The sequence below is a fragment of the Pseudorasbora parva genome, chromosome 15 (genome assembly GCF_024679245.1).
Source record: "Pseudorasbora parva isolate DD20220531a chromosome 15, ASM2467924v1, whole genome shotgun sequence".
Taxonomy (NCBI): domain Eukaryota; kingdom Metazoa; phylum Chordata; class Actinopteri; order Cypriniformes; family Gobionidae; genus Pseudorasbora; species Pseudorasbora parva.
Window position 1 is genome coordinate 44,064,650 of NC_090186.1, and position 26,768 is coordinate 44,091,417.

At 39.2% G+C, this 26,768-nt stretch overlaps 1 protein-coding gene across 4 annotated transcripts in view; it reads left to right on the forward strand.

Moving 5' to 3' along the window:
- Window positions 1–21,805, forward strand: part of ppp2r5cb (protein phosphatase 2, regulatory subunit B', gamma b) — a 37,752-nt gene extending 15,947 nt beyond the window's left edge. For 2 of the 4 annotated variants that reach the window (XM_067418299.1, XM_067418302.1), the window contains 12 exons: window positions 2,908–3,018; window positions 5,144–5,236; window positions 6,767–6,897; window positions 7,043–7,120; window positions 8,565–8,673; window positions 9,333–9,386; window positions 9,590–9,760; window positions 11,378–11,505; window positions 13,790–13,891; window positions 13,973–14,045; window positions 17,866–17,982; window positions 19,916–21,805. In XM_067418299.1, coding sequence (XP_067274400.1) covers window positions 2,908–3,018; window positions 5,144–5,236; window positions 6,767–6,897; window positions 7,043–7,120; window positions 8,565–8,673; window positions 9,333–9,386; window positions 9,590–9,760; window positions 11,378–11,505; window positions 13,790–13,891; window positions 13,973–14,045; window positions 17,866–17,982; window positions 19,916–20,050 — 1,302 coding nt within the window. In that variant the 3' untranslated portion in view covers window positions 20,051–21,805. The remainder of the gene's footprint in view (window positions 1–2,907; window positions 3,019–5,143; window positions 5,237–6,766; window positions 6,898–7,042; window positions 7,121–8,564; window positions 8,674–9,332; window positions 9,387–9,589; window positions 9,761–11,377; window positions 11,506–13,789; window positions 13,892–13,972; window positions 14,046–17,865; window positions 17,983–19,915) is intronic. The other 2 variants (XM_067418301.1, XM_067418303.1) reach the window with 1 other exon arrangement.
- Window positions 21,806–26,768: the final 4,963 nt, after the last annotated feature.

The window sequence follows — 26,768 nt, forward strand, 5'->3', positions numbered from 1 at the left end:
CACACACTTTCAGCTCTTGCATCTGGCGTGTAGCACTGAAGTCTCCAAAACCTTGAGACAAAGAACCCGAGCGTCCAGAGAGCGCTTATGAAACGTGTCTTATGCAACCAGAAGAAAACATCAACTGCTTAAAGTCGGCTTGCAAGGGAAGTTGCTCTGGTCTTTTATTCCCTATTGTGCCGTATATCCGAGTGAATCGCTTCTGAAATAAGAACAAATGTAGGGCGGGGCTTGATTTTGTCCATCTGGAACAAGTGGCATCCTCATTTCTCTTGAAGCCAATACTGAAGTGACGTAAACTGCAATTCCTCGACTGGCCACTAGGGACAGAATCTCATTGAGCCTCATGTTAAAATGCCCAAATTTAAAGCAGAATAAAACATGTTTACAGCCTGGTAAAAATCGTGGTTTTGTTCTATACGGCTAATTTTGCCCTTCATGACGACTGTGAGGGGGTGAATTTTTTAATAACTCATTCGTTTACGTTATATAACGCCTTAAAGTTCTGCATTATTAATGGCGTGGCCACTTTGATTGACAGATTGATAGCCATTTGTCCGCCGTATATAGTCATTGGTCACCTAAGCTCCGCCCTTGTCCCGCCTCTTTGCCCATTTTCTGTTATCCGGGCGTGACTCGCGATGACAAGCTGCCAAGATGGCGACCGTCAGCTCGTCTTTACTTTACACTTCAGAACGACTCTTCAGAATCCTATGGGTAACCTCACGGACACTACGGCCATATTTTTTTACAGTCTATGGTCTGGAAGTAAAAACTCAATTTGTTTTCTCCATTGGGAATTTTTTAAATGATAAAAACCTTTTAAAGATGGTAAAGCTACGATTGTTATTCAATGGTATTTGCTTCTTTTGAACCGGTCAGCCCACATTATGTCAGCTTAATTCCTGGTGAAAAACTACATTACCCATGATGCTGTGCAGAAAATTCCACCAATCAGAAATCGCTCTTTAGAGAGTTCGTCTCTCTGCATTCTCAAAATACTGTTTATAAACACTGATGATCTCATCACCCGTTAGTGGGTGGGATATATTAGGCAGCAAGTGAACATTTTGTCCTCAAAGTTGATGTGTTAGAAGCAGGAGAAATGGCCGTGCGCTCTCAGATACATGCTGCTCTTGTAAGAATTTTCTTTGGGCTCGCTCGCTGCACTTAAAACGTGTCCAGTGCAATCGCGAGGCCCCACCTCGCAACTTACAGGACTTTAAGGATCTGTTGCTAACATCTTGGTTCCAGATACCACAGCACACCTTCAGGAGTCCGTAACTTGACGGGTCAGGGGGACCAACACAATTTTAGGCCTGATCGGTGTATATTCATTTTCAATCAATTTGATTAATTTTTCACTTTTGAAATTAATCTTTAAATGGATCTCCCAAGGGGATGACAAGAACTAACAGCCTTTGGTCAGTCGTCATTTTCCGTTATGGAATGGTTTACCAACAGAAATGAAAATATTATGCAGTGAATGCACTGCAAAAATCTTCTTTCCGGTGAACATGCACTGCAAAAAATGCTTTTCTTACTTAATATTTTTGTCTTGTTTCTAGTCAAAATATCTACAAATTCTTACATTAAGAAACATTTAATAGACAAGCAAAAGTAATTGTCTTGTTTTGGGAAAAATAACTCAAAATTAAGCGAGTTCTGTCTTAAAACAAGAGAAATTATCTGCCATTGGGGTAAGAAAAATAATCTAGTTTTCTGTTTGAATTAAGATTATTTTACTCACCCCATTGGCAGATTATTTAACTTATTTTAAGCAACAACATTAATTTTTTGTTATTTTTTCCCAAAGCAAGACAATTACTTTTGCTTGTCTAGTAAATACTTCTTGTTTTAAAGCTACACTGTGTAACTTTTTTAGTTTATTCTTAGCTAAAATCACTTAGTTCTTTCACAAATGTATGTGCTCATTAATGTATATTTACTTCTTTCAAGTAATAAAGTATTCTGGTAAGTTTATAATATGCCGTTGAAAACACATACGGGTGAGGGGTTCGAGTGCCGGTCGCCATGTTGCCCCTCCATCTTGAAAGTACAGTAGCCAGAGAGGGACATACCCGTAAATTCAAGCTTCGCCTTTCGCGTTTTAACACTCGATGGCGGTCGAACTGGAAGCCTTGTTAATCTTGGACTAAATCGGCCACCGTAGGAGTTAAAACGAAATCGGAATTGAGAGGAACAGAAGCTAATATTAACTGGATGGTCATAAACCTTTACACCGCTAGATGGGGGAAATATCACACAGTGGAGCTTTAAGAATTTTTAGATGTTTGGACTAGAAACAAGACAAAAATCCTAAGTAAGAAAAGCATTTTTTGAAGTGTGAACAATATATGAACCGCTGACAGCACGTCTCTCACCCATACAAGGTGGTGTTGAGCATTTGGGCAAATCTGTTGGCTCCTCCGTATCAGATCTGTCATTTGGCCATCCTTTTAAGGGGCCGAGAGCTTAGCGTTCGTGAGTCGATTGACCCTCCGTTGGCCTCGCTGCTCCTGCCAGCTGCAGTTATTCCAGCCCTGAATTATTGTCTCTTTGATATTTATTAGAGCCTGCAGCTGATGTGAAGCCGCGGCCTATCCAAGTGCAAATGGACTTGCAAAATAAGCATGATAATATGTTCACAAGCACATTTCCCCTTAAACACACACACACACACACACACACAAACACACACACACACACACACACACTTTGATGATTAAAGCCGAGAACTTCAAAGTGCCGCGATCAGGAGGATTAAAACAGTTGCTTATGATTCATTTGTGCCACGTTTAATTAATCAAACAAGCGCTGGTTCATTGATAAAGACCGCCAGAAAGTTTGTACAGAAGTGAAATGGTCTGTTCTGAGTAATCATGAAATGCATTTTGTCCATTTCAGTTTGCAATCAACATGTTTCGGACGTTACCGCCATCATCCAACCCGACCGGCGCAGAGTTTGACCCGGAAGAGGATGAACCCACATTAGAGGCGGCCTGGCCTCATCTGCAGGTGAAGCACATTTATACTGTTACTCCGCTTTAAACTGATCAGGAGTGACAGGAACGACGTTTATAATGTTTCTGTTTCACATAAACGCTGTTCTTTTGAACCTCCGATTCATCAGAGAATCCTGAGAAATGAAATGCATCACGTGTTTTTAACACTAATTGTTGCTCATCAGATCCTCATATGAGAGTGATTAGTGAAGGATCATGAAGTAGGGCTGTCCCCAACTAAAGATTTAAACATTCGAATCAGAATTGTCGAATCTTTCTATGGTCGACCGATAATCGAATCATCTGTGTGTGTGAATGGGTTGGGAGGGGCACGACACTACAGGGAGTGCAGAATTATTAGGCAAATGAGTATTTTGACCACATCATCCTCGTTATGCATGTTGTCTTACTCCAAGCTGTATAGGCTGGAAAGCCTACTACCAATTAAGCATATTAGGTGATGTGCATCTCTGTAATGAGAAGGGGTGTGGTCTAATGACATCAACACCCTATATCAGGTGTGCATAATTATTAGGCAACTTCCTTTCCTTTGGCAAAATAGGTCAAAAGAAGGACTTGACAGGCTCAGAAAAGTCAAAAATAGTGAGATATATTGCAGAGGGATGCAGCAGTCTTAAAATAGCCAAGCTTCTGAAGCGTGATCATCGAACAATCAAGCGTTTCATTCAAAATAGTCAACAGGGTCGCAAGAAGCGTGTGGAAAAACCAAGGCGCAAAATAACTGCCCGTGAACTGAGAAAAGTCAAGCGTGCAGCTGCCAAGATGCCACTTGCCACCAGTTTGGCCATATTTCAGAGCTGCAACATCACTGGAGTGCCCAGAAGCACATGGTGTGCAATACTCAGAGACATGGCCAAGGTAAGAAAGGCAGAAAGTCGACCACCACTGAACAAGACACACAAGCTGAAACGTCAAGACTGGGCCAAGAAATATCTCAAGACTGATTTTTCTAAGGTTTTATGGACTGATGAAATGAGAGTGAGTCTTGATGGGCCAGATGGATGGGCCCGTGGCTGGATTGGTAAAGGGCAGAGAGCTCCAGTCCGACTCCGATGCCAGCAAGGTGGAGGTGGAGTACTGGTTTGGGCTGGCATCATCAAAGATGAGCTTGTGGGGCCTTTTCGGGTTGAGGATGGAGTCAAGCTCAACTCCCAGTCCTACTGCCAGTTTCTGGAAGACACCTTCTTCAAGCAGTGGTACAGGAAGAAGTCTGCATCCTTCAAGAAAAACATGATTTTCATGCAGGACAATGCTCCATCACACGCGTCCAAGTACTCCACAGCGTGGCTGGCCAGAAAGGGTATAAAGAAGAAAATCTAATGATATGGCCTCCTTGTTCACCTGATCTGAACCCCATTGAGAACCTGTGGTCCATCATCAAATGTGCGATTTACAAGGAGGGAAACAGTACACCTCTCTGAACAGTGTCTGGGAGGCTGTGGTTGCTGCTGCACGCAATGTTGATGGTGAACAGATCAAAACACTGACAGAATCCATGGATGGCAGGCTTTTGAGTGTCCTTGCAAAGAAAGGTGGCTATATTGGTCACTGATTTGTTTTTGTTTGGTTTTTGAATGTCAGAAATGTATATTTGTGAATGTTGAGATGTTATATTGGTTTCACTGGTAAAAATAAATCATTGAAATGGGTATAAATTTGTTTTTTGTTAAGTTGCCTAATAATTATGCACAGTAATAGTCACCTGCACACACAGATATCCCCCTAAAATAGCTAAAACTAAAAACTAAAACTTCCAAAAATATTCAGCTTTGATATTAATGAGTTTTTTGTGTTCATTGAGAACATGTTTGTTGTTCAATAATAAAATTAATCCTCAAAAATACAACTTGCCTAATAATTCTGCACTCCCTGTAGTCAGCAGGAGGGTAAAACTATCTTTATTTTCCTTTACTGTAATACAGAAATAAAATTCTATCATTTAGAATAATGTGTAATTGTGGATGCATTCGTTTTTTCTTTAATACAATTATTTGGGTGTAAAATATGCTTAATTGTAATGAAATATAATAAAAATATTTCCCCACTAATAACGGTACTATAAAACTTTTTCGGATAAAAGTGGCCACTGAATGAAATGCTTGTTTTTCTCTCCACAGCTCGTCTATGAGTTTTTCCTGCGGTTTTTAGAGTCCCCAGACTTTCAGCCAAACATAGCCAAGAAATACATCGACCAGAAGTTTGTGTTGCAGGTATGTTGAAATGAGCTCTTTCGCTTGCGTTCAGGTTTCGTTTGTGTATAATCGTCTGGCATTGAATAATCAAGTAATATACATATAAAATGTAAGAATGTCTATTTCACTGCATTAAAATATTGTCAGTTTGTTGTATTTAATACATTTGTCTGTTATCCTCAATAATAATGTTAGTTTTAAAGGGCCATGAAACCCTGCTTTAGTTTCAAGTTTTTTGAAAAATGCTCCACATGCAACAAAATCATCACATATTATACATGGTTCTGTAAGCTCTCTGCAAATTACACAAATTTCTTACTTAAACGGGAGATCACGATTCTCCCCACGAGTCTGAACAGGCAACAAAAAAAGAAAAAAGGTTTGAGTGAATGATTCAATGACTCACTCATAAAGACTTCACTTGTTTCATTATTGGATGAATCAGTGTTTTTGAACAATTCTCTTGAGTGAATGATTCAATGACTCATCACTCATAAAGACTTCACTTGTTTCATTATTGGATGAATCAGTGTTTTTGAACAATTCTCTTGAGTGAATGATTCAATGACTCACTCATAAAGACTTCACTTGTTTCATTATTGGATGAATCAGTGTTTTTGAACAATTCTCTTGAGTGAATGATTCAATGACTCTCTCATGAAGACTTCACTTGTTTCATTATTGGATGAATCAGTGTTTTTGAACAAATCTCTTGAGTGAATGATTCAATGACTCTCTCATGAAGACTTCACTTGTTTCATTAGTGGATGAATCAGTGTTTTTGAACAAATCTCTTGAGTGAATGATTCAATGACTCTCTCATGAAGTCTTCACTTGTTTCATTACTGGATGAATCAGTGTTTTTGAACAAATCTCTTGAGTGAATGATTCAATGACTCTCTCATGAAGACTTCACTTGTTTCGTTAGTGGATGAATCAGTGTTTTTGAACAAATCTCTTGAGTGAATGATTCAATGACTCACTCATGAAGACTTCACTTGTTTCACTAGTGGATGAATCAGTGTTTTTGAACAAATCTCTTGAGTGAATGATTCAATGACTCACTCATGAAGACTTCACTTGTTTCACTAGTGGATGAATCAGTGTTTTTGAACAAATCTCTTGAGTGAATGATTCAATGACTCACTCATGAAGACTTCACTTGTTTCATTACTGGATGAATCAGTGTTTTTGAACAAATCTCTTGAGTGAATGATTCAATGACTCACTCATGAAGACTTCACTTGTTTCATTACTGGATGAATCAGTGTTTTTGAACAAATCTCTTGAGTGAATGATTCAATGACTCACTCATAAAGACTTCACTTGTTTCATTACTGGATGAATCAGTGTTTTTGAACAAATCTCTTGAGTGAATGATTCAATGACTCACACATGTTCCTCATCTCCACCTACTGGTGTAATGATGTAAATTATACAATCTTTATTTGAAGCTACCGTAGACATCAGTGTTTATATCTGAAATATAACCTTTTATCCAGTTATTCTGTGTAATGGATTGGTGTTTGTTGTGTGATTTGATTGCAGCTCCTGGAGCTGTTCGATAGTGAAGACCCTCGAGAGCGTGACTTTCTGAAGACGACTCTCCACCGCATCTACGGAAAGTTCCTGGGTCTTCGAGCTTACATCAGAAAGCAGATTAATAACATTTTTTATAGGTGAGACTCGTGTGATCTTAAACTATATAACATCCAGATCATTAAATTATTGATTCATATTGATTTGACTGTCCACATGGCCTTGATTACATCAGGAGAAATGTTTCAGAGGCAGATTTACGTTTTAAATATTTTTTTATCTTAGATTTCTATCTCCATGCAGGTTCATCTATGAAACGGAGCATCATAACGGAATAGCTGAACTACTGGAAATATTGGGAAGGTATAAATCACTTTTTTATTAATAAAATCTTATGTTCTCAAATCTGATGCTGTTACTGTTAAACACACACACACGACCAAGAGTTAATTTGATGTAAAGAGATGTAAAATCGGGAGATGTTAAGTCGGGATTGCGAGAGGTAAAGTCGAGATTGCGAGATATAAATAAAATTATGTAAAGTCGGAATCGGGAGATGTTAAATCGGGATAGCGAGAGGTAAAGTCGGGATTGTGAGATGTTAAGTCGAGATTGCGAGATATAAATAAAATTATTACGTAAAGTCGGAATCGGGAGATGTTAAATCGGGATTGTGAGAGGTAAAGTCGGGATTGTGAGATGTTAAGTCGAGATTGCGAGAGGTAAAATCGGGATTGCGACAAATAAAATTATGTAAAATTGGAATCGGGGGATGTTAAATCGGGATTGTGAGAGGTAAATTAAATTGTGAGATGTAAAGTCGGAATCGGGAGATGTTAAATCGGGATTGCGAGATATAAATTAAATTGTGAGATGTAAAGTCGGAATCGGGAGATGTTAAATCGGGATTGTGAGAGGTAAATTAAATTGTGAGATGTAAAGTCGGAATCGGGAGATGTTAAATCGGGATTGCGAGATATAAATTAAATTGTGAGATGTAAAGTCGGAATCGGGAGATGTTAAATCGGGATTGTGAGAGGTAAATTAAATTGTGAGATGTAAAGTCGGTATCGGGGGATGTTAAATCGGGATTGTGAGAGGTAAATTAAATTGTGAGATGTAAAGTCGGAATCGGGGGATGTTAAATCGGGATTGTGAGAGGTAAATTAAATTGTGAGATGTAAAGTCGGAATCGGGAGATGTTAAAATCGGGATTGCGAGATATAAATTAAATTGTGAGATGTAAAGTCGGAATCGGGAGATGTTAAATCGGGATTGTGAGAGGTAAAGTCGGAATCGGGAGATGTTAAATCGGGATTGCGAGATGTGAAGTCGGGATTGCGAGATATAAATTAAATTGTGAGATGTAAAGTCGAAATCAGGAGATGTAAAGTCAGGATCGAGAGATGTAAAGTTAGGATTGTGAGAAATAATCAGAATTGGAAGATATAAAGTCACTATTATCTTTATTTTTTTATTCCGTGACGGAAACAAGCTTCCATATAAATCGCTGTTCCTTGGCGAAATGGCGACTGATAAGGCCAAACCTCAGGTTAATGAACTACTTGCTGGAAGTGATGTATTATAATGAGATTATTGAAGAGCAGTAACTCTTGAGGCTGTGTATTAGTGGTTTTAAACACACTTGCTTACAGTGAAAGTGCATGTTAGTCACAAGTTCCCTCTTCTGTCGACCTCATATTACCATTTATGATTCATGATGGTTTTAACGTGTCTTAAGTCACAAAGCTTGAATGATTTGCTGTTTCAGAATGATCCATGACTCTTTCTTTCTCTCTTCCTCCAGCATAATCAACGGCTTTGCCTTACCGCTGAAAGAAGAGCACAAAATCTTCCTGTTAAAAGTTTTGTTACCTTTGCATAAAGTGAAGTCCCTCAGTGTTTATCACCCACAGGTACGGTCACGGTGTGTCTGGGGTTCATTTTGAATCAGATTTATGTTTTGCCCTTTTTTATTGGTATTTTTTTCTTTTAAATTGTATTTTTTTTTTTGTAATTTAAGACACATTTAGAGATAATGCAGAATAACTGTTTGTTTCTTACTAAATGAGCACTTTTTATATATTTTAATATAATTTTAATATATGTAATATTTTTTGTACTGTTTAATTTTTTATTTATAAAATAATTTTGCTATATATATATATATATATATATATATATATATATATATATATATATATATATATATATATATATATATATATACTATGTTAATGTATTAAATCTTATTTAAAAATGTAAAAATATATTTTTTTTTATCTTGTACTTTAATTAAGCATAAATTACATTAGATTCTCATTAAAAAAGATGTGCATTCAGACAAATGTGAATTACAAACGAACTCAAAAGCAAATGTCAGTATGTATAACAGTAATGAGAATTTTGTGGGAAAATGTGCTAAATTATCATTAAAATTGTCATAATATAAAAACTAAAAAAACTAAATGATTCTTAAAACTCCTTCATTTTCTTTACCCAGAATATAATTTCTTACTCCTTGTTTTTGTGTTGCGATATGAAGAGGATGTTAACCTATGTTGTGATGTTTCAGCTGGCTTACTGTGTGGTGCAGTTTCTGGAGAAGGACAGCACACTTACTGAGCCGGTGGGTTTCAGCGCCATCTTGTGTTCACATTCTGCATTCTCTCATCTCTTGAACTGCTTTATGTACACGTGTTTATGTTGTTATTCTTGTATTTTCAGCAGGTTTCTTACATTATGACATTCAGACATTTTTCCAGCACCAAACCAACACTAGTTTTAACCAGCTTCGTATTTTGTGTGTTTTGTTCTGTGCTTGTTTATCAGGTGGTGATGGCTCTTCTAAAGTACTGGCCAAAGACGCACAGTCCAAAGGAAGTGATGTTTCTGAACGAGCTTGAAGAAATTTTGGACGTTATCGAGCCCTCAGAGTTTGTCAAAGTGATGGAGCCGCTCTTCAGACAGCTGGCCAAATGTGTCTCCAGCCCACATTTCCAGGTCTGCCCACCCTGACAGAAAGCAGTAAACAATAATAAGGCAGTAATTAAAGCTTGTTAAAGAGTCTCGATGGACTAGAGCAGGTTTTCCTGCTTAAATGTTGATTATTTCCTCATACCTTCCTTACCATAACCACCAGTTTCAACACACTACTAACTCAACCAGGCTCCGCCCCTTACCATAACCACCAGTTTCAACACACTACTAACTCAACCAGGCTCCGCCCCTTACCATAACCACCAGTTTCAACACACTACTAACTCAACCAGGCTCCGCCCCTTACCATAACCACCAGTTTCAACACACTACTAACTCAACCAGGCTCCGCCCCTTACCATAACCACCAGTTTCAACACACTACTAACTCAACCAGTCCCCGCCCCTTACCATAACCGCCAGTTTCAACACACTACTAACTCAACCAGTCCCCGCCCCTTACCATAACCGCCAGTTTCAACACACTACTAACTCAACCAGTCCCCGCCCCTTACCATAACCGCCAGTTTCAACACACTACTAACTCAACCAGTCCCCGCCCCTTACCATAACCGCCAGTTTCAACACACTACTAACTCAACCAGGCTCCGCCCCTTACCATAACCGCCAGTTTCAACACACTACTAACTCAACCAGGCCCACCCCTTACCATAACCACCAGTTTCAACACACTACTAACTCAACCAGGCTCCGCCCCTTACCATAACCGCCAGTTTCAACACACTACTAACTCAACCAGGCTCCGCCCCTTACCATAACCACCAGTTTCAACACACTTCTAACTCAACCAGGCCCGCCCCTTTCCATAACCGCCAGTTTCAACACACTACTAACTAACTCAACCAGGCCTCGCCCCTTTCCATAACCGCCAGTTTCAACACACTACTAACTAACTCAACCAGGCCCCGCCCCTTACCATAACCGCCAGTTTCAACACACTACTAACTAACTCAACCAGGGCCCGCCCCTTACCATAACCACCAGTTTCAACACACTACTAACTAACTCAACCAGGCCCCGCCCCTTACCATAACCGCCAGTTTCAACACACTACTAACTCAACCAGGCCCCGCCCCTTACCATAACCACCAGTTTCAACACACTACTAACTCAACCAGGCTCCGCCCCTTACCATAACCACCAGTTTCAACACACTACTAACTCAACCAGGCCCCGCCCCTTACCATAACCGCCAGTTTCAACACACTACTAACTAACTCAACCAGGCCCCGTCCCTTACCATAACCACCAGTTTCAACACACTACTAACTAACTCAACCAGGCCCCGTCCCTTACCATAACCACCAGTTTCAACACACTACTAACTAACTCAAACAGGCTCCGCCCCTTTATTCTTATTTAAATTAGGAATATTATGATGTGTTCTTTCGGAGCTTTGCAGAGCTTTTTCTTGCTCAAACAGCAACATTACACACTAAAGATAGATAGACATGGGGAAAAGCATTATAGATCCTCTTTTTCTGAAAGTAAAAACATCCCTGTGTGTGTGTGTGTGTGTGTGTGTGTGTGTGTGTGTGTGTGTGTGTGTGTGTGTGTGTGTGTGTGTGTGTGTGTGTGTGTGTGTGTGTGTGTGTGTGTGTGTGTGTGTGTGATCCTCAGGTTGCAGAGCGAGCGCTCTACTACTGGAACAATGAGTATATAATGAGCTTAATCAGTGACAACGCTGCGAGAATCCTGCCCATCATGTTCCCCTCGCTGTACCGAAACTCCAAAACCCACTGGAACAAGTGAGTCACGATGTTCACAACATCAGCTGCAGCTCATTCTGTGAAACTAGAACTCCACTTTTTACCATATTAGTCAATATCCTCAATAACCGGTGAGTAACTCAAAACGGAACCCATTTTTCTTTTTACATGCAAAGAGGCTAGCCAATTATAAGAGAGCTCATTTACATATATAAGCCCTATTGCAGTACTGAAGCAAAAACAGCCTGTTTAACTGTAAAGGTCAGGGAGGGTGGAAAAATAGAAACATGCATATAAAAACAATACATTTTGACTTTTTTTTTTGAGTATATACACCGATCAGGCATACAATTATGAAGTGAATACCACTGATGATCTCTTCATCTCCTGTTAGTGGGTGGGATATATTAGGCAGCAAGTGAACATTTTGTCCTCAGAGTTGATGTGTGTGAAGCAGGAGAAATGGGCAAGCGTAAGGATTTGAGTGAGTTTGGCCAGATTGTGACGGCTAGACGACTGGGTCAGAGCGTCTCCAAAACTGCAGCTCTTGTGGGCTGTTCCCGGTCTGCAGTGGTCAGTATCTATCAAGAGTGCTCCAAGGAAGGACCAGTGGAGAACCGGCCACAGGGTCATGGGCGGCCAAGGCTCATTGATGACCGTGGGGAGCGAAGGCTGGCCTGTGGGGTCCGATCAAACAGACGAGCTACTGGAGCTCAAACTGCTCCAGAAGTTAATGCTGGTTCTGATAGAAAGCTGTCAGAATACACAGAGCAGCTCAGTTTGAGGCGTATGGGGCGGCATAGCCGCTGACCAGTCAGGGTGACCTCTGACCTCTGACCCCGCCTAAAGCACCAACAGTGGCACGTGAGCATCAGAACTGGACCACGAAGCAATGGAAGAAGGTGGCCTGGTCTGAGGAATCACGTGTTCTTTTACATCACGTGGATGGCCGGGTGTGTGTGTGTGTGTGTGGCTTACCTGGGGAACACATGGCCCCAGGATGCACTATGGGAAGAAGGCGAGCCGGCGGAGGCAGTGTGATGCTTTGGCCAATGTTCTGCTGGGAAACCTTGGGTCCTCCATCCATGTGGATGTTACTTTGACACGCTCCACCTACCTAAGCATTGCTGAGACCATGTTCAGCCTTTGATGGAAACGGTATTCTGGTGGCTGTGGCTCTTCCAGCAGGATAATGCTCCTGACACAAAGCACAAATGCTTCAGGAATGGTTTGAGGAGCACAACAACCAGTTTGAGGCGTCGACTCGGCCTCCAGATTCCCCAGATCTCAATCCAATCGAGCATCTGTGGGATGAGCTGAACAAACAAGTCCGATCCATGGAGGCTCCACCTCACAACTTACAGGACTTAAATGATCTGCTGCTAACATCTTAGAGCCAGATACAACAGCACACCTTCATGGGTCCCGTGGAGTCCATGCCTTGACGGGTCAACGCAAGATTAGGTCATAATGTGATGCCTGATTGGTGTAAATGCATAATTTAGTGTATTAGTCAGTTTTGCTTTAAATGAACACTCCAGTGTTTTTAGAAATAGGGCTTATTCAACTTCCTTCCTACATTTAGATATGTGGGTGAATGCATTATGGTCTCAGTGCATGCATTGTTTTAGTTTAGCAGGGTCGCCGCTAGCTTAGCTTAGCATAAGGAATATAATACTATGTTGCCAGCTAGCATGTCGCGAGTAAAAGAGATCCCCCCCACCTAATTAGTTCTTGTGGTCTGCGTATTCACAACGAGTACAAATAGCGATGCAGATTAAGACTAGGCGATTTCCTAGCAGATATTGACATGGGACTATATTATGGGGAAGCACAGAGATATCAGGGCTCTCATCCTCACGTCCTCCAGCTGTTGAGCGATCGCAGTGTGTTGCGTGATTTCTCTGCTTCGCCTCTGCTTCCCCATAATATAGTCCCAAGTTAATATCTGCTAGGAAATCGCCTAGTCTTAATCTGCATCGCTATTTGTACTCGTTGTGAATACGCAGGCCACAAGAAGTAATTAGGTCGGGGGGGATCTCTTTTACTCGCGACATGCTAGCTGGCAGCATAGGATTCCATTCATTATGCTAAGCTAAGCTAGCGGCAACCCTGCCAAACTAAAACAATGCATGCACTGAGACCATAATGCATTTGCCCACATATCTAAATGTAGGAAGGAAGTTAAATAAGCCCTATTTCTAAAAACACTGGAGTGTTCCTTTAATAGAGATGGAGTCCATCTGATCTCAGCTTGTTTGATGAAGAGATTGTGATGTTGTCAGATGATGAATAAACAGCGGTTCCTCTTCCTGTTGTTCAGGACGATCCACGGGCTGATCTATAACGCTCTGAAGCTGTTTATGGAGATGAATCAGAAGCTTTTCGACGACTGCACGCAACAGTTCAGGGCAGAGAAGAACAAGTAGGAAGCACTTTCACAGATTACTCAGACTTTCAGTCTGTTCTGCTGATACTAAATCTTTCCTTTCTCTCTGGAAATTAGAGAAAAGGCGAAGTGGAAAGAGCGCGAGGAGGCGTGGATAAAGATCGAGAATCTCGCCAAATCAAACCCACAGGTAAACGGCTCTGATATACCGCGGGTTTACAGCACAGATATCAGTCAAGCCTTTATAACAGACATTTAAATAGCATTTCAGTCATTTCATAAATGTTACATGAATATATCTCAGGTTCATTATCTGTGACATACAGTTACAACTGAAAATCAGTCATCAGTTTATGAATGGTGCTCATAATGTGCATTGTAAGTGCATTTTTGTGGTATTTGGCAACATATTACACGTGTAAACTGGGACTTATCAGCTACTGGCCACATTATTTAAAGCTGCAGTCCGTAACTTTTTGCACTCTAGTGGTTAATAAACAGAACTGCATGCGTCTTGCGGAAGAACATTGCAGCCGGAGCTACTTCTCTCTGTTTATGTCTATGGCGGATCACGCAGGGACTGTGCTCCTCCACAGTGGTTCCTACCAGTCGGGCCTGAAATGGTCCCAATATAAACACTTATTGTAAATGTACCATAATCATTCAGGCAACATCATAAGACAAAGAGATGGTTTGGAAAATGGATTCATGTTGTACATTCTCATTATATAATTTTTGTAAATCTTGAACACAAAAAAAGTTACGGACAGCAGCTTTAACATAACATAACGCTTTATGGTTTCTCATAAAATTTCTTTATCTTGCTAGCGTTTATTGCTGTAAATTGTGCTACTTTCTACCAGGTGTCTGTTCGATCACAACACTGGACTAGTTATTGTATTGTTCTTCACACACAGTGACTGAAATGTTAAACTGTTAAAATAAACGTAGGATAAGAATACTGCATAGATGCACTACGTGTCGATATCTTGTTTTGAACTCCTCAATCCGGATGGAGCGCTGTGAGCATGTGACTCCGTGTTGCTTCAAGCGCATCATCCTGCGCTCTGGATGTGCATATGCGCTTTGAGCCACTCTTATAATACTTTTTCGCTATGAAAGCCTTATTAACTCAGCGTTTAAAAAAAAAGAAAGTTGCCAGCCATTGCCAGGGTTTTTCACAATTTTCACAAAAATGTATTAGCCCATGGAATATTTTGTTTAATGAATATCTGAGCATGCTATATATTAAAATAAAGAGCTGACCCTCTTCTTTTCAACAAAAAAAGTTTTATCAACACTTAAATATGGGTAGGTTTCATAAAAAAAAGCTAAATTTTGAACAAAAAGCTGAGAAAATCACGTATTTGCGAAAGACTGACTCCAGATCAGATTCAGAGATGATCAAACACAGATGAGGAGATCGAGTCCATCAACACTCCTAATGCTTCACAGTCCTAAAGCTCGTCCTGGGTCCACATTTCAGGCAGTTTTGATTCATATGCTGTTTATTGACGATGATCACGTTATTTTTCATATGCATATGGTTACATGCGATCACTCCTCTCACTGCATCTTACACTGTAAAAAATTATTTTCTCACTTAGTATTTTTGTCTTGTTTCTAGTCCAAACATCTAAAAATTCTTAAAACAAGAAGTATTTACTAGACAAGCAAAAGTAATTGTCTTGTTTAGGGGAAAATAACTCAAAATTAAGAGTTTTTGCTTAAAATAAGCTAAATAATCTGCCAGTGGGGTGAGAAAAATAATGTTGTTTTAAGATTATTCATTTTACCTCATTGGCAGATTTTGATTTATTTTTTCCCAAAACAAGACAATAATTTTTACTTGTCTAGTAAATGCTTCTTAATGTAAGAATATTTTGATATTTTGATTAGAAACAAGAAAAAAATACTAAGTAAGAAATGCATTTTTTGCAGTGTACTCGCGTGTGTTTTGATCAGGAGATTCAGTACTCTCATTCAGAAGATGTGCAATAGCGCCTTCTAGCGTCCGACAGTGAAAACACGGAAAATTCCGTTATTGGCCTGGAAGCGTTTTCTCACAAATAACGGAAATTTCTGTGTTTGGCGGGGAAAGAGTTAATAGCCTTTCTTGTTCTGCCCTATCTATAATATGTTTTCTGCCTCATTAAAAAGATGCACTATACATTTAAAATAAATGTAATTTCTTAGTATATAGGCCCTATTTCTATAAATATATTTACTGGTTTTTCATGAATATATTTTGTAACATTTGACCAGATTTACAGCTACACTTAATCACTTTTGTGGTTTCCTTTATTTTCCCCCACTAAATGTTCAATTATTGTGCACTTGTGATTTTGTAACTTTAGCTGCTGAATTATAATCTAATCTAATAATATTATAAAATCTGAATTATTAATATCGGATCGGTTTAGTATCGGTATTGACCAATACTCTGAATTTTTAATATCAGATCGGTTTAGTATCGGTATTGACCAATACTCTGAATTTTTAATATCGGATCGGTTTAGTATCGGTATTGACCAATACTCTGAATTTTTAATATCAGATCGGTTTAGTATCGGTATTGACCGATACTCTGAATTATTAATATCGGATCGGTTTAGTATCGGTATTGACTGATACTCTGAATTATTAATATCGGATCGGTTTAGTATCGGTATTGACCGATAATCTGAATTATTAATTTCGGATCGGTTTAGTATCGGTATTGACCGATACTCTGAATTTTTAATATCAGATCGGTTTAGTATCGGTATTGATACTCTGAATTATTAATATCGGATCGGTTTAGTATCGGTATTGACCGATAATCTGAATTATTAATATCGGATCGGTTTAGTATCGGTATTGATACTCTGAATTATTAATATCAGATCGGTTTAGTATCGGTATTGATACTCTGAATTATTAATATCGGATCGGTTTAGTATCGGTATTGACCGATAATCTGAATTATTAATATCGGATCGGTTTAGTATCGGTATTGATACTCTGAATTATTAATATCGGATCGGTTTAGTATCGGTATTGATACTCTGAATTATTAATATCGGATCGGTTTAGTATCGGTATTGACTGATACTCTAAATTTTTTATATCAGATCGGTTTAGTATCGGTATTGACTGATACTCTGAATTATTAATATCGGATCGGTTTAGTATCGGTATTGACCGATACTCTGAATTTTTAATATCGGATCGGTTTAGTATCGGTATTGACCGATACTCTGAATTATTAATATCGGATCGGTTTAGTATCGGTATTGACCGATACTCTGAATTATTAATATCGGATCGGTTTAGTATCGGTATTGACCGATACTCTAAATTTTTAATATCAGATCGGTTTAGTATCGGTATTGACCGATACTCTAAATTATTAATATCGGATCGGTTTAGTATCGGTATTGACCGATACTCTAAATTTTTAATATCAGATCGGTTTAGTATCGGTATTGACCGATATTCTAAATTATTAATATCGGATCGGTTTAGTATCGGTATTGACCGATACTCTAAATTTTTAATATCAGATCGGTTTAGTATCGGTATTGACCGATACTCTAAATTTTTAATATCAGATCGGTTTAGTATCGGTATTGATACTCTGAATTATTCATATCGGATCAGTTTAGTATCGGTATTGGCCGATACTCTGAATTATTCATATCGGATCGGTTTAGTATCGGTATTGGCCGATACTCTGAATTATTAATATCGGATCGGTTTAGTATCTGTATTGACCGATACTCTGAATTATTAATATCGGATCGGTTTAGTATCGGTATTGGCCGATACTCTGAATTATTAATATCGGAATGGTTTAGTATCGGTATTGGCCGATACTCTGAATTTTTAATATCGGAATCGGTTCTGAAAAGATGGTTTCGGTGCATCCCTAGAACTAACCCTTTAACTAATGTTAACTAATACAACCTTATTGTAAAGTGTTACCAAAATGCTTGTTATTTATGGCATAATGTCTGTTTGTGCTTTAGTTCCTCATGTACATCGACTCGTCCAGCCTCAGCAGTCCGGTGGATATGGAGACAGACGGCCCGATGATTGAGGATGTCATGATGCTAAAGAAGACTGTAGAAGAAGAAGCCACTCCGGTAAAAGGCTTTCACAGAAGTCAACAAAGCTGCGTTTATTTGATCAAAAATACAGTACAATTCTGAAATATTATTCCAGTTCAACTGAACTGTTTTCCAAATTAGTATATAGTAAAAGTGTAATTCATTCTTGAATTTATCATCATTACTCCAGTCTTCAGTGTCACATGATCCTTCACAAATCATTCTCATATGAGGAGCTGATGATCAACACACATTTATAATTATTAGTGTTAAAACTGTGATGCATTTTATTTCTCATGATTCTTTGATGAACAGAAAGTGCAAAAGAACAGCGTTTATGTGAAATAGAATATTTTGGAACATTATGAATGTCTTTACTGTCACTTTTGATCGGTTTATGTAAGTATTACTATATTTTTAGGGTGCGTTCACACTCGTCATGTTTGGTTCGACTAAAACGAACCCTGGTGAGATTGCTCTGTTAGTGCGGTTCATTTGAACATATGTGAACGCTGCCATCCGAACCCTGATGCGCACCAAACAAGCGGACCGAGAGCGCTAAAAAGATGGGTCTCGATCCGCTTCCAAACGAACTCTGGTGCGGTTCGACTGATATATGAACGCAACACTTATTTATTAATTGATAATCAGATAATTTCATTATCAAAGGCCGCGATATGAGCGAGCGCGCACACACATCACTGTAAGATCATTCAGTTTCTGCATTTTAATGAAGATGAGTGTGTGTTGAGCTCTACGACTTTACTATCGCTTTAATTTGCGTTAGTTTTTGCGTTGGCTTAAGGAAGAGATACTCGTCTGTGGCGATGTGCTGTCATATCGGGCAATAATGTCATATAGCCTATAACACGCGCTCAAACGTTTATTTATTTAGCATTGTTGGGATGAGTAAAATGTACGTATGTGGTTTTAACAACCACTATACTGTCCATGTCCAGAAAGGGAATAAAAACATCATCACAGTAGTCCATATGAGACATCAGTGGGTTAATTAGAGTCTCTTGAAGCATCCAAAATACATTTGGGTCCAAAAATAACAAAAACTACGACTTTATTCAGCATCGGCTTCTCTTCCGCGTTTGTGTTCAATCCTCAAATAAAGATTCAAACGGTTATGAATCAGCGTTATGATTCATGATTAAACCTTGACGAGCTACAGGACTGAAGCATTAGAGGTGTTGATGGACTCGATCTCCTCATCTGTGTTTGATCATCTCTGAATCTGATCTGGAGTCAGTGAATTTCTCAGCTTTTTGGTCCAGATGTTATTTTTTAATGAAATTTACCCATATTCAATTGTTGATAAAAGACATGCATGAAGCTACAATAAAACGTTTCTAAAAGAAGAGGGTCAGCTCTTTCTTTTGATATATTGCATACTCAGATATTCATAAAACTAAATATTCTATGGGCTATTAAATATTTCTGAAAATGGTCGTAAACGTTGACGGTTTCAACTTTTTTTTTTTAAACGCTGGCGGGGAAAGAGAGATAGTTCTCCCAAAAATGACAATTCTGTCATCATTTACTCGCCCTCATGTTGTTCCAAACCTGTATGAGTTTCTTTCTTCTGCTGAACACAAGAAGATATTTGGGGGGGAAATTGTAACCGAGCAGAGTTACAACCATTGACTATCTCAGTATTTCCCCCCCTACTATGGTAGTGAATGGTTGCTCTCTCTGCTTGGTTACAAACATTCTTCCAAATATCTTCTTTTGTGTTCAGCAGAAGAAACTCACACAGGTTTGGAACAACATGAGGCCGAGTAAATGACTTCATTTTTGGGTGAACCATCCCTTTAACAAAACAAAGCAAAACAATAGTAATTTTATCATTAAATGAACCAAATCCGGTGCCACTGCCCTCAAATGTTAGCCTGTAGCCCTTAAGTTTAGCTGACTAAATCTTGCACGTGATTTGACGGTGTATTTTATTCTGTGCGCTTAGCTCCACAGAGACCAGCGCAAGGAACGGCCCCTGATGCGGCGCAAGTCTGAGCTGCCTCAGGACTCGTCCATGATGAAGGCCTTGGAGACGCACCGGCGCGCGGAGGACATGATCGGAGCCCAGGACGGCCATTAGAGGACCACAGACAACCAGAACCAAACCCAGCCCAGTCTCGCCCCGAGGGCAGCGGCGCAGGACGGCCTCAGTGTGACATATACACACACACACACACACATACACATACCGTCCAGTCTCGCCCCGAGGACAGCGGCGCAGGACGGCCCCAGTGTGACACACACACACACACACACACACACACACACACACACACACACACACACACACACACACACACGCGCACACCGTCCAGTCTTGCCCTGAGGGCAGCAGCGCAGGACAGCCCCGGTGTGATGCACACACACACACACACACACACACACACACACACACACACACACACACACACCGCCGGTTCTGCGCACCGGAGTCGTCCTCCATCCTAGTCTCGGGTCTTTCCTCTTCTGCTTTCGTCCGTTGGTTTCTTCTGTTGCTGTTTGTGCCTCTGGGCCGACCCGGAAGAACTCGGCGCGACTGCGTTTCGGAGCGAGCAAACGATTCTCAGGTTGTTCGGAGGCGCTGCTTTTGGGCCCCTGTCTCGCTTTCTTTCGCTGTCTTCTAAGTGTGACGGTTCTTTGGCAAATTGTCAAAAGAGAACTCGCCCTTTCTGTTTTTGCCCAGAAACTTGGCAATAAGTTCGTCCAGGGAGAATTTGGTTGTTCAAACAACGGTGGTTCATTTCGTTCCCCTGACCAATAGAAGCTTTGGCAATATTAAGCGTTTTCTTTACCCGGTTACGCGTGCGTTTTACGACCAAGCCTTCATTTGTGCCTTTTTAGGTAAAGGAAACCTTTTATTTTTGGCCTGAAATCTACTTTGGCTTCACACACACACGTGCACACGCACATACACACACACTCGCTCATGCGCACGCACACACCCACACACATACACCCTTTCTCTCTATCACACACACACACACACTCTCTCTCTCCCCCTCTTTCGTGCTCTCTCTCACTCTCTCACACACACACACACACACACATACACATTTTGCCCAACATGTCAGAAAATGTCTCCTGATAAACTTGAAACTCGTTTGGCGTACGAACCGTTGTTTGAACTTCCATTGGCTTTGTCCTGGTCGGAGCTACGGTGCAGTTCTCTCTCTGCGCTTCCCGTATGTCCCGTATGTCGCTCGCAGGTTTTTATTCTCGGCCCTTGTAAGCTTGTTCAATGTTCGATCTGAATGTGCAAATTTACCTAGACATAGATAAATGCATTCTTTTCCTCTCTCCCGACCTGTTCTGTTCTTAAGTTAAGCTCCTTCCTCTTATCTTTTGGCTGTAGTGCTAAAAAACTAAAAACATGATTTCTCCTCCGGTGTCGATAACCTTTTACTGTGGTGACTTTCACTTTCCGTTTCATTTCATGAGAGAAAATACAACTGCAAAGTGTCCTTTAGTATGCATCCCTCTACTAAATGGCTTCATCTGATATTGTACATATTATGTACTGTTATGATCCATCTATTATTGAATGGTAGATCTCTTATTTTGTACAAATTTTCTTGTGTACAGATGAAAACCGTTATTAGCCACTTGCAGACAGTTGGTATTCGACAGACTTCTGTGACTGCGTTAGAAATGTTTAGAGTTTAATTTCTAATGTTTTGTTTTTTTACTATTTGTAATTGAGAACTTTTCTGTCTGCATTCAGCTGTCTGATGAGATCCATCATAAAATAGCCTTCATATGTGCTTTTCTCCAAATCTCAAGTGGTATATGTCTATATACAGGAAATAAAGAAAACGTGTTTTATATTTTCATCTTAGATGAACGTTGTTCCTTGTATTCTGTTGAGTGGATGCGTGTGCGCGCGCGTGTGTGTGTGTGTGCGTGTGCGCGTGTATGTGTGTATGTGTGTGTGTGTGCGTGTGCGCGTGCGCGTGTGTGTGTGTTTGCGTGTGTGTGTGTGCGTACGTTTGTATTATTTTAACACCGAAGAAGCCATTTTCCAAGACTTTGTTTAAATTGCATCAATGGCTAATCATAATTGGGACTGAAAATAAAAGTAAATTAATTTAAATTTAATTTTTGAACATTTCAGGGGTGATTCTAATGGGAATTTAAATGTGCTTTGTAAAAAATATATTATGCAAAAACATCAAAATAGGGTTTCATTGATCATTATGAAATGTATTATTTTTAATTTTAGGTTGGAGTATTTTCTGTGATCCACCTTTTAAAGTAGTACCAAAAAAAAAACTTTAGTGTTATCAAGCAATAAAAAACAGGGTTATTATATTAAACACTAAAACCATAAATGTTTTTATTACTTAAAATTAAAATAAATGTTAACTAAATTGTAACTTTATGTACTAAAAATAACCAAAACTGAAATTTACAACATACAAATGAATGTACAAATGAAAGTTATGGCCAGGTTTGGTGAATCGCTAGCCTAGAAATCTAGACGCACCCTAGCGGCAGCAAATCTAATCTGCCCGCAAGTGTCGTCTAGGAACTCTCAATACACTTCTGAGCTGTATTCCTCAAAATCTGGACGGCCCAATCACATCGTGTATAGAGTCGGTGGGCGGGGCCATAATGATGACGGCCGAGTTGCGCTTGCGTGCTTCTAGTAAACACAGAAACTGGCGAACGGCGGCGGTCTTTCGAATCAGCTTTGACCGCGACTCTGGAAGACTTGAGTTAAGCTTTTCTCTGAGAAAAGAACAAAGAACGGCACTGAAGTCATTTTTAAAAAGGGCAGATGTGTTCTGAGTTTAGCCGACCGGATACGGTGAATGTTTAATCTATCAACGAGCTCCGCTTCACCTTCGTTGCTCTGGTTGGTTGTAGCGCTATCCTATCGCGTGCAGAGGGAGTTTGACAGACAGCCGTTTATCCGCCGCTCAGATTGAGCCGTCAATGGTGAGTTTCCAGACCAAACATCTTGATGTGGGTCCGCTTGTCAGGCTAGTGAATCGCCATATTTTAATATTTTTTTTAGGTAAACTGTTCCTTTAAATGACGCAATCAACCTCTTTATTAAATGCAACAATAAATTCTTTTTTTTCTTCTTACTTTTTTTAAAAATGTGTTGACGTATTTATGTAATTTTTCTTTACGTTATTGATATTTTCATGTGACGTTCAACCTTGAATGAGATTGTCGTCAGATGCGCTCGACCAATCATCACGCACGCGCGCGCTTACAGCAACACTGACTGGAATGGCGCGCTTTCTGAGGTAAGGCAATTTTAATTCACGGACGATTATAATCAATAACTTTATTTACATAATCGAGCTAAGTTACATCTCTATCTCCCTGTCCTAATCTAACTTACATGAAACAGCGTCACCGAATAATTTAAGGATTGAATCTGTTTTAAATGGCCTCTTTTCGACACAGGCCAAGTCACCATAGAATCAAAATAAACAATTATTAATAATAACAATAAAAAAAAGTTATTGTTAAATATATAACCTACTTGAAGTTGGGGTTAATGGTAACTTAAGCATACAATTTCATCTTGTTTTGTTTCAAAATTACTCTAATTGATTGGCATTTCTGTGAGATATTCCACTTCGAAAGTCCAAAGAGATGTTCAATTCTCAAACATTGGGTCACTCAGGTGTTTTGCAGGTTTTTTTCATTGGCATATTTAACTAACTTAACGTTACTGTGCTAATGTAAAGTACTCAAAAAACTGACAAGTGTGTCCATATGACCTGCAAGTTTTCTGTAAACATATGCATCTGATCTATTTAAGTCCTTTTTTGTTTTTATTTATATTTTTTTTTTGTATTTTCATATATTTGGCTTATATATATATATATATATATATATATATATATATATATATATATATATATATATATATATATATATATATATTCTTTAAATTGAACAATTTATTAAAAGTTTAAAGTATACGTAAATAAAAATAGATGCAACACACTATTTACTTAAATTCACAATAAACGGTAAGCCCCCTAAACCAACTACACTAATACTACACTAAAACAGCACTAATACTAGTGATATTACAGTACTAATAACAGCAAAGTAGTCTGTAGTCTTAGTCTGCTACAAACCAGCTTCAGTACATCATTATTTTGCTGAAATATGACCATATTCTCTCTGGCTAAATATTTTAGAAAGCATCACCTTATTGTTGCCATGGCGACGCCTCGTGCTTCTCAGGACACAGCTCTGCTGTATCATTTTTTAAAATATTTTATTTTAATCAAAAGATTCACAAACTTGTTACCTATGTCATGAGCTATCTGATATTCAGATTTTTTAATATGTGTAAGTGAATCTGTTTTGTCATAATGATCATGTAAGTTCATCTGTAATGCGCAATGGGCGCCGCCATGTTAGTTTGCGCCTCAGCGAATCAGATCTGTTGGATTTACATCACCTAAATTCGTCTTCGTCTCATGAAATACATGAAAGTAAGTGACCGGTAAACTCTGGGAAGAATAGAGTAAACTGTATAGTAACTTATATAATGTTTGTCTGATATGAATAAAACAGTCAACTTACTGTCAGAAAGGAGTTATTGCCACTTCCACAGACATCAGTGAGTTTTTGCTGCTGCTTATGTGCTTTTAAATGTCTGAAACCTAAAATAAACATGATGTGTTGAAAACACTGAATCGTTGTGATATGTGACGAGCACTAAGTGTGTCTGTCTCTGGTTCAGAGCCAGCCAAAGCGCGAAAGCAAGTTTGATGGCACCGAAATGAGGAACCGATTCTGCGTTCTGATTCGGTCTGGGACATACCGGTTATATAGGTACCGGTGCTATATTGGCTCCGGGTTTCGGTACCCAACCCTAATTATGTGGTTCGGAGCCGGAGTTATCAAGGTCCCGCCCACACTCCCACTCCCACAAACATATTCGCAGGCACAGCTGTCAATCATGGCTCTACACCCCATTTTTAACTAAAATCAAACTTTGGAAAAATGTTTTTTTTTTAAGAGGCGCTTTGGCTCCACTTTTCAGGACTTGTGTGGCACACTTCCATTTGATATTTCTCTAAATTAAATTTTCCGATTACTATCTTCTTATAGGATAAAGACGCGCAATCTCATGTATAATTATGAGACAGCTGTAATAGTAACATTGTCTTCCATGTGATTCAACACACATGTTGAAATCTCAGTAAATTTGGTTTAGGGTTTCATGACCCTTTAAAATGTGAAATGATGAAACAACAAATTATTTTATTTTATTACAAGTTAAACAAATATTACACAAGATCCTCTTAGATGTTCTGCATTTAATGGCAAACAATTTCAGTCACTTCTTTGGCATTGAAACTATTCTTATTTTTGTTGGTAAAATGCATTGTTTCATGCAAAGTTTTACACATACATGGCAATCAAGCTTGGTCAACGTGAAACATTTGTATTTGTGCTATTAAGTTTGCACGTTAAATATATATATTTTTTTTGTAATGTACAATTTTTGTGTTTTTCAAACTGTTGAAAGAAGGTTGTCTTCAGCAGGAGATCTCTTAGGAATGCATGGAGGGAAAAGGTTTTTGCTCTCCACTGGGGAAAACACAACCAAAAGAAGCTCGGAAGAATCCCTGGAAAAAAGGACAAAAGTCTTCGACTGGAAGATCCATCTTCAAGGAAGCAAATCCCACCGAAGAACCCCAGAGGAAGGACACGAGTCCAAGATCGAGACATCCGTCTTCAGAGACACAAGTAATGCATCCCTTCACTAGTGTAGACTTCCTTCAGGAATAGATTTACTGTCTCCGCTCGGATAACAGATGATTACAGTACAAAGATCAAACATACGTCTCGTCTACTGTGCGCTGTTCTGACAGCGGGCAATTAATCAAAAGTAAATCTGAGGCATTCAATCGATTCTTATAGGCTAAATGAAAGTGGCTCTTGTTAAACGTGAGGATAAAAGGTTTGATTATGGATAAAACGTAATGTGGGTTTGATAATTAATCTACACAAACACTGACATATATAGCTTCAAAGATTACATCCTCAAGTCGATATGTGGTTCAGTTTAGATGTGTGATTTTATTCCTTGTTTTATCACAATCCAATATTTAAAGATACAAAAAATTGGCGTAAAAACTATTCTCACAAAGAAAAGGTCAAATGCAAAATTAGAAAAATGTAATTAGTATTTTCTTGCACAATTTAATCCTATAATCTTTGGTTTATTTGGATCTTTTGAGACTTGGACCCCACGGGCCAGCCTTCGCTCCCCACGTGCATCAATGAGCCTTGGCCGCCCATGACCCTGTGGCCGGTTCTCCACTGGTCCTTCCTTGGAGCACTTTTGATAGATACTGACCACTGCAGACCGGGAACAGCCCACAAGAGCTGCAGTTTTGGAGATGCTCTGACCCAGTCGTCTAGCCGTCACAATCTGGCCAAACTCGCTCAAATCCTCACGCTTGCCCATTTCTCCTGCTTCACACACATCAACTCTGGGGACTAAATGTTCACTTGCTACCTAATATATCCCACACACTAACAGGTGATGAAGAGATCATCAGTGTTATTCACTTCACCTGTCATAATGTTGTGCCTAATCGGTTAATTGAAAATAGTAATACACTCAAAATGTAAAAAATATACAATCTACCCAACTTTGATAAGTGAATGATGTGAATTTTTTTGAGGATATGAAAAGTGCAGGGTTACTGCCCCTTAAAGATTGAGATAGCCAGCGAAACCAACTTGCGTTTTTTTCTTATCCGTGCAAAAAATACTTGAATGATTTTGGTCATACAGGCATCAACAAG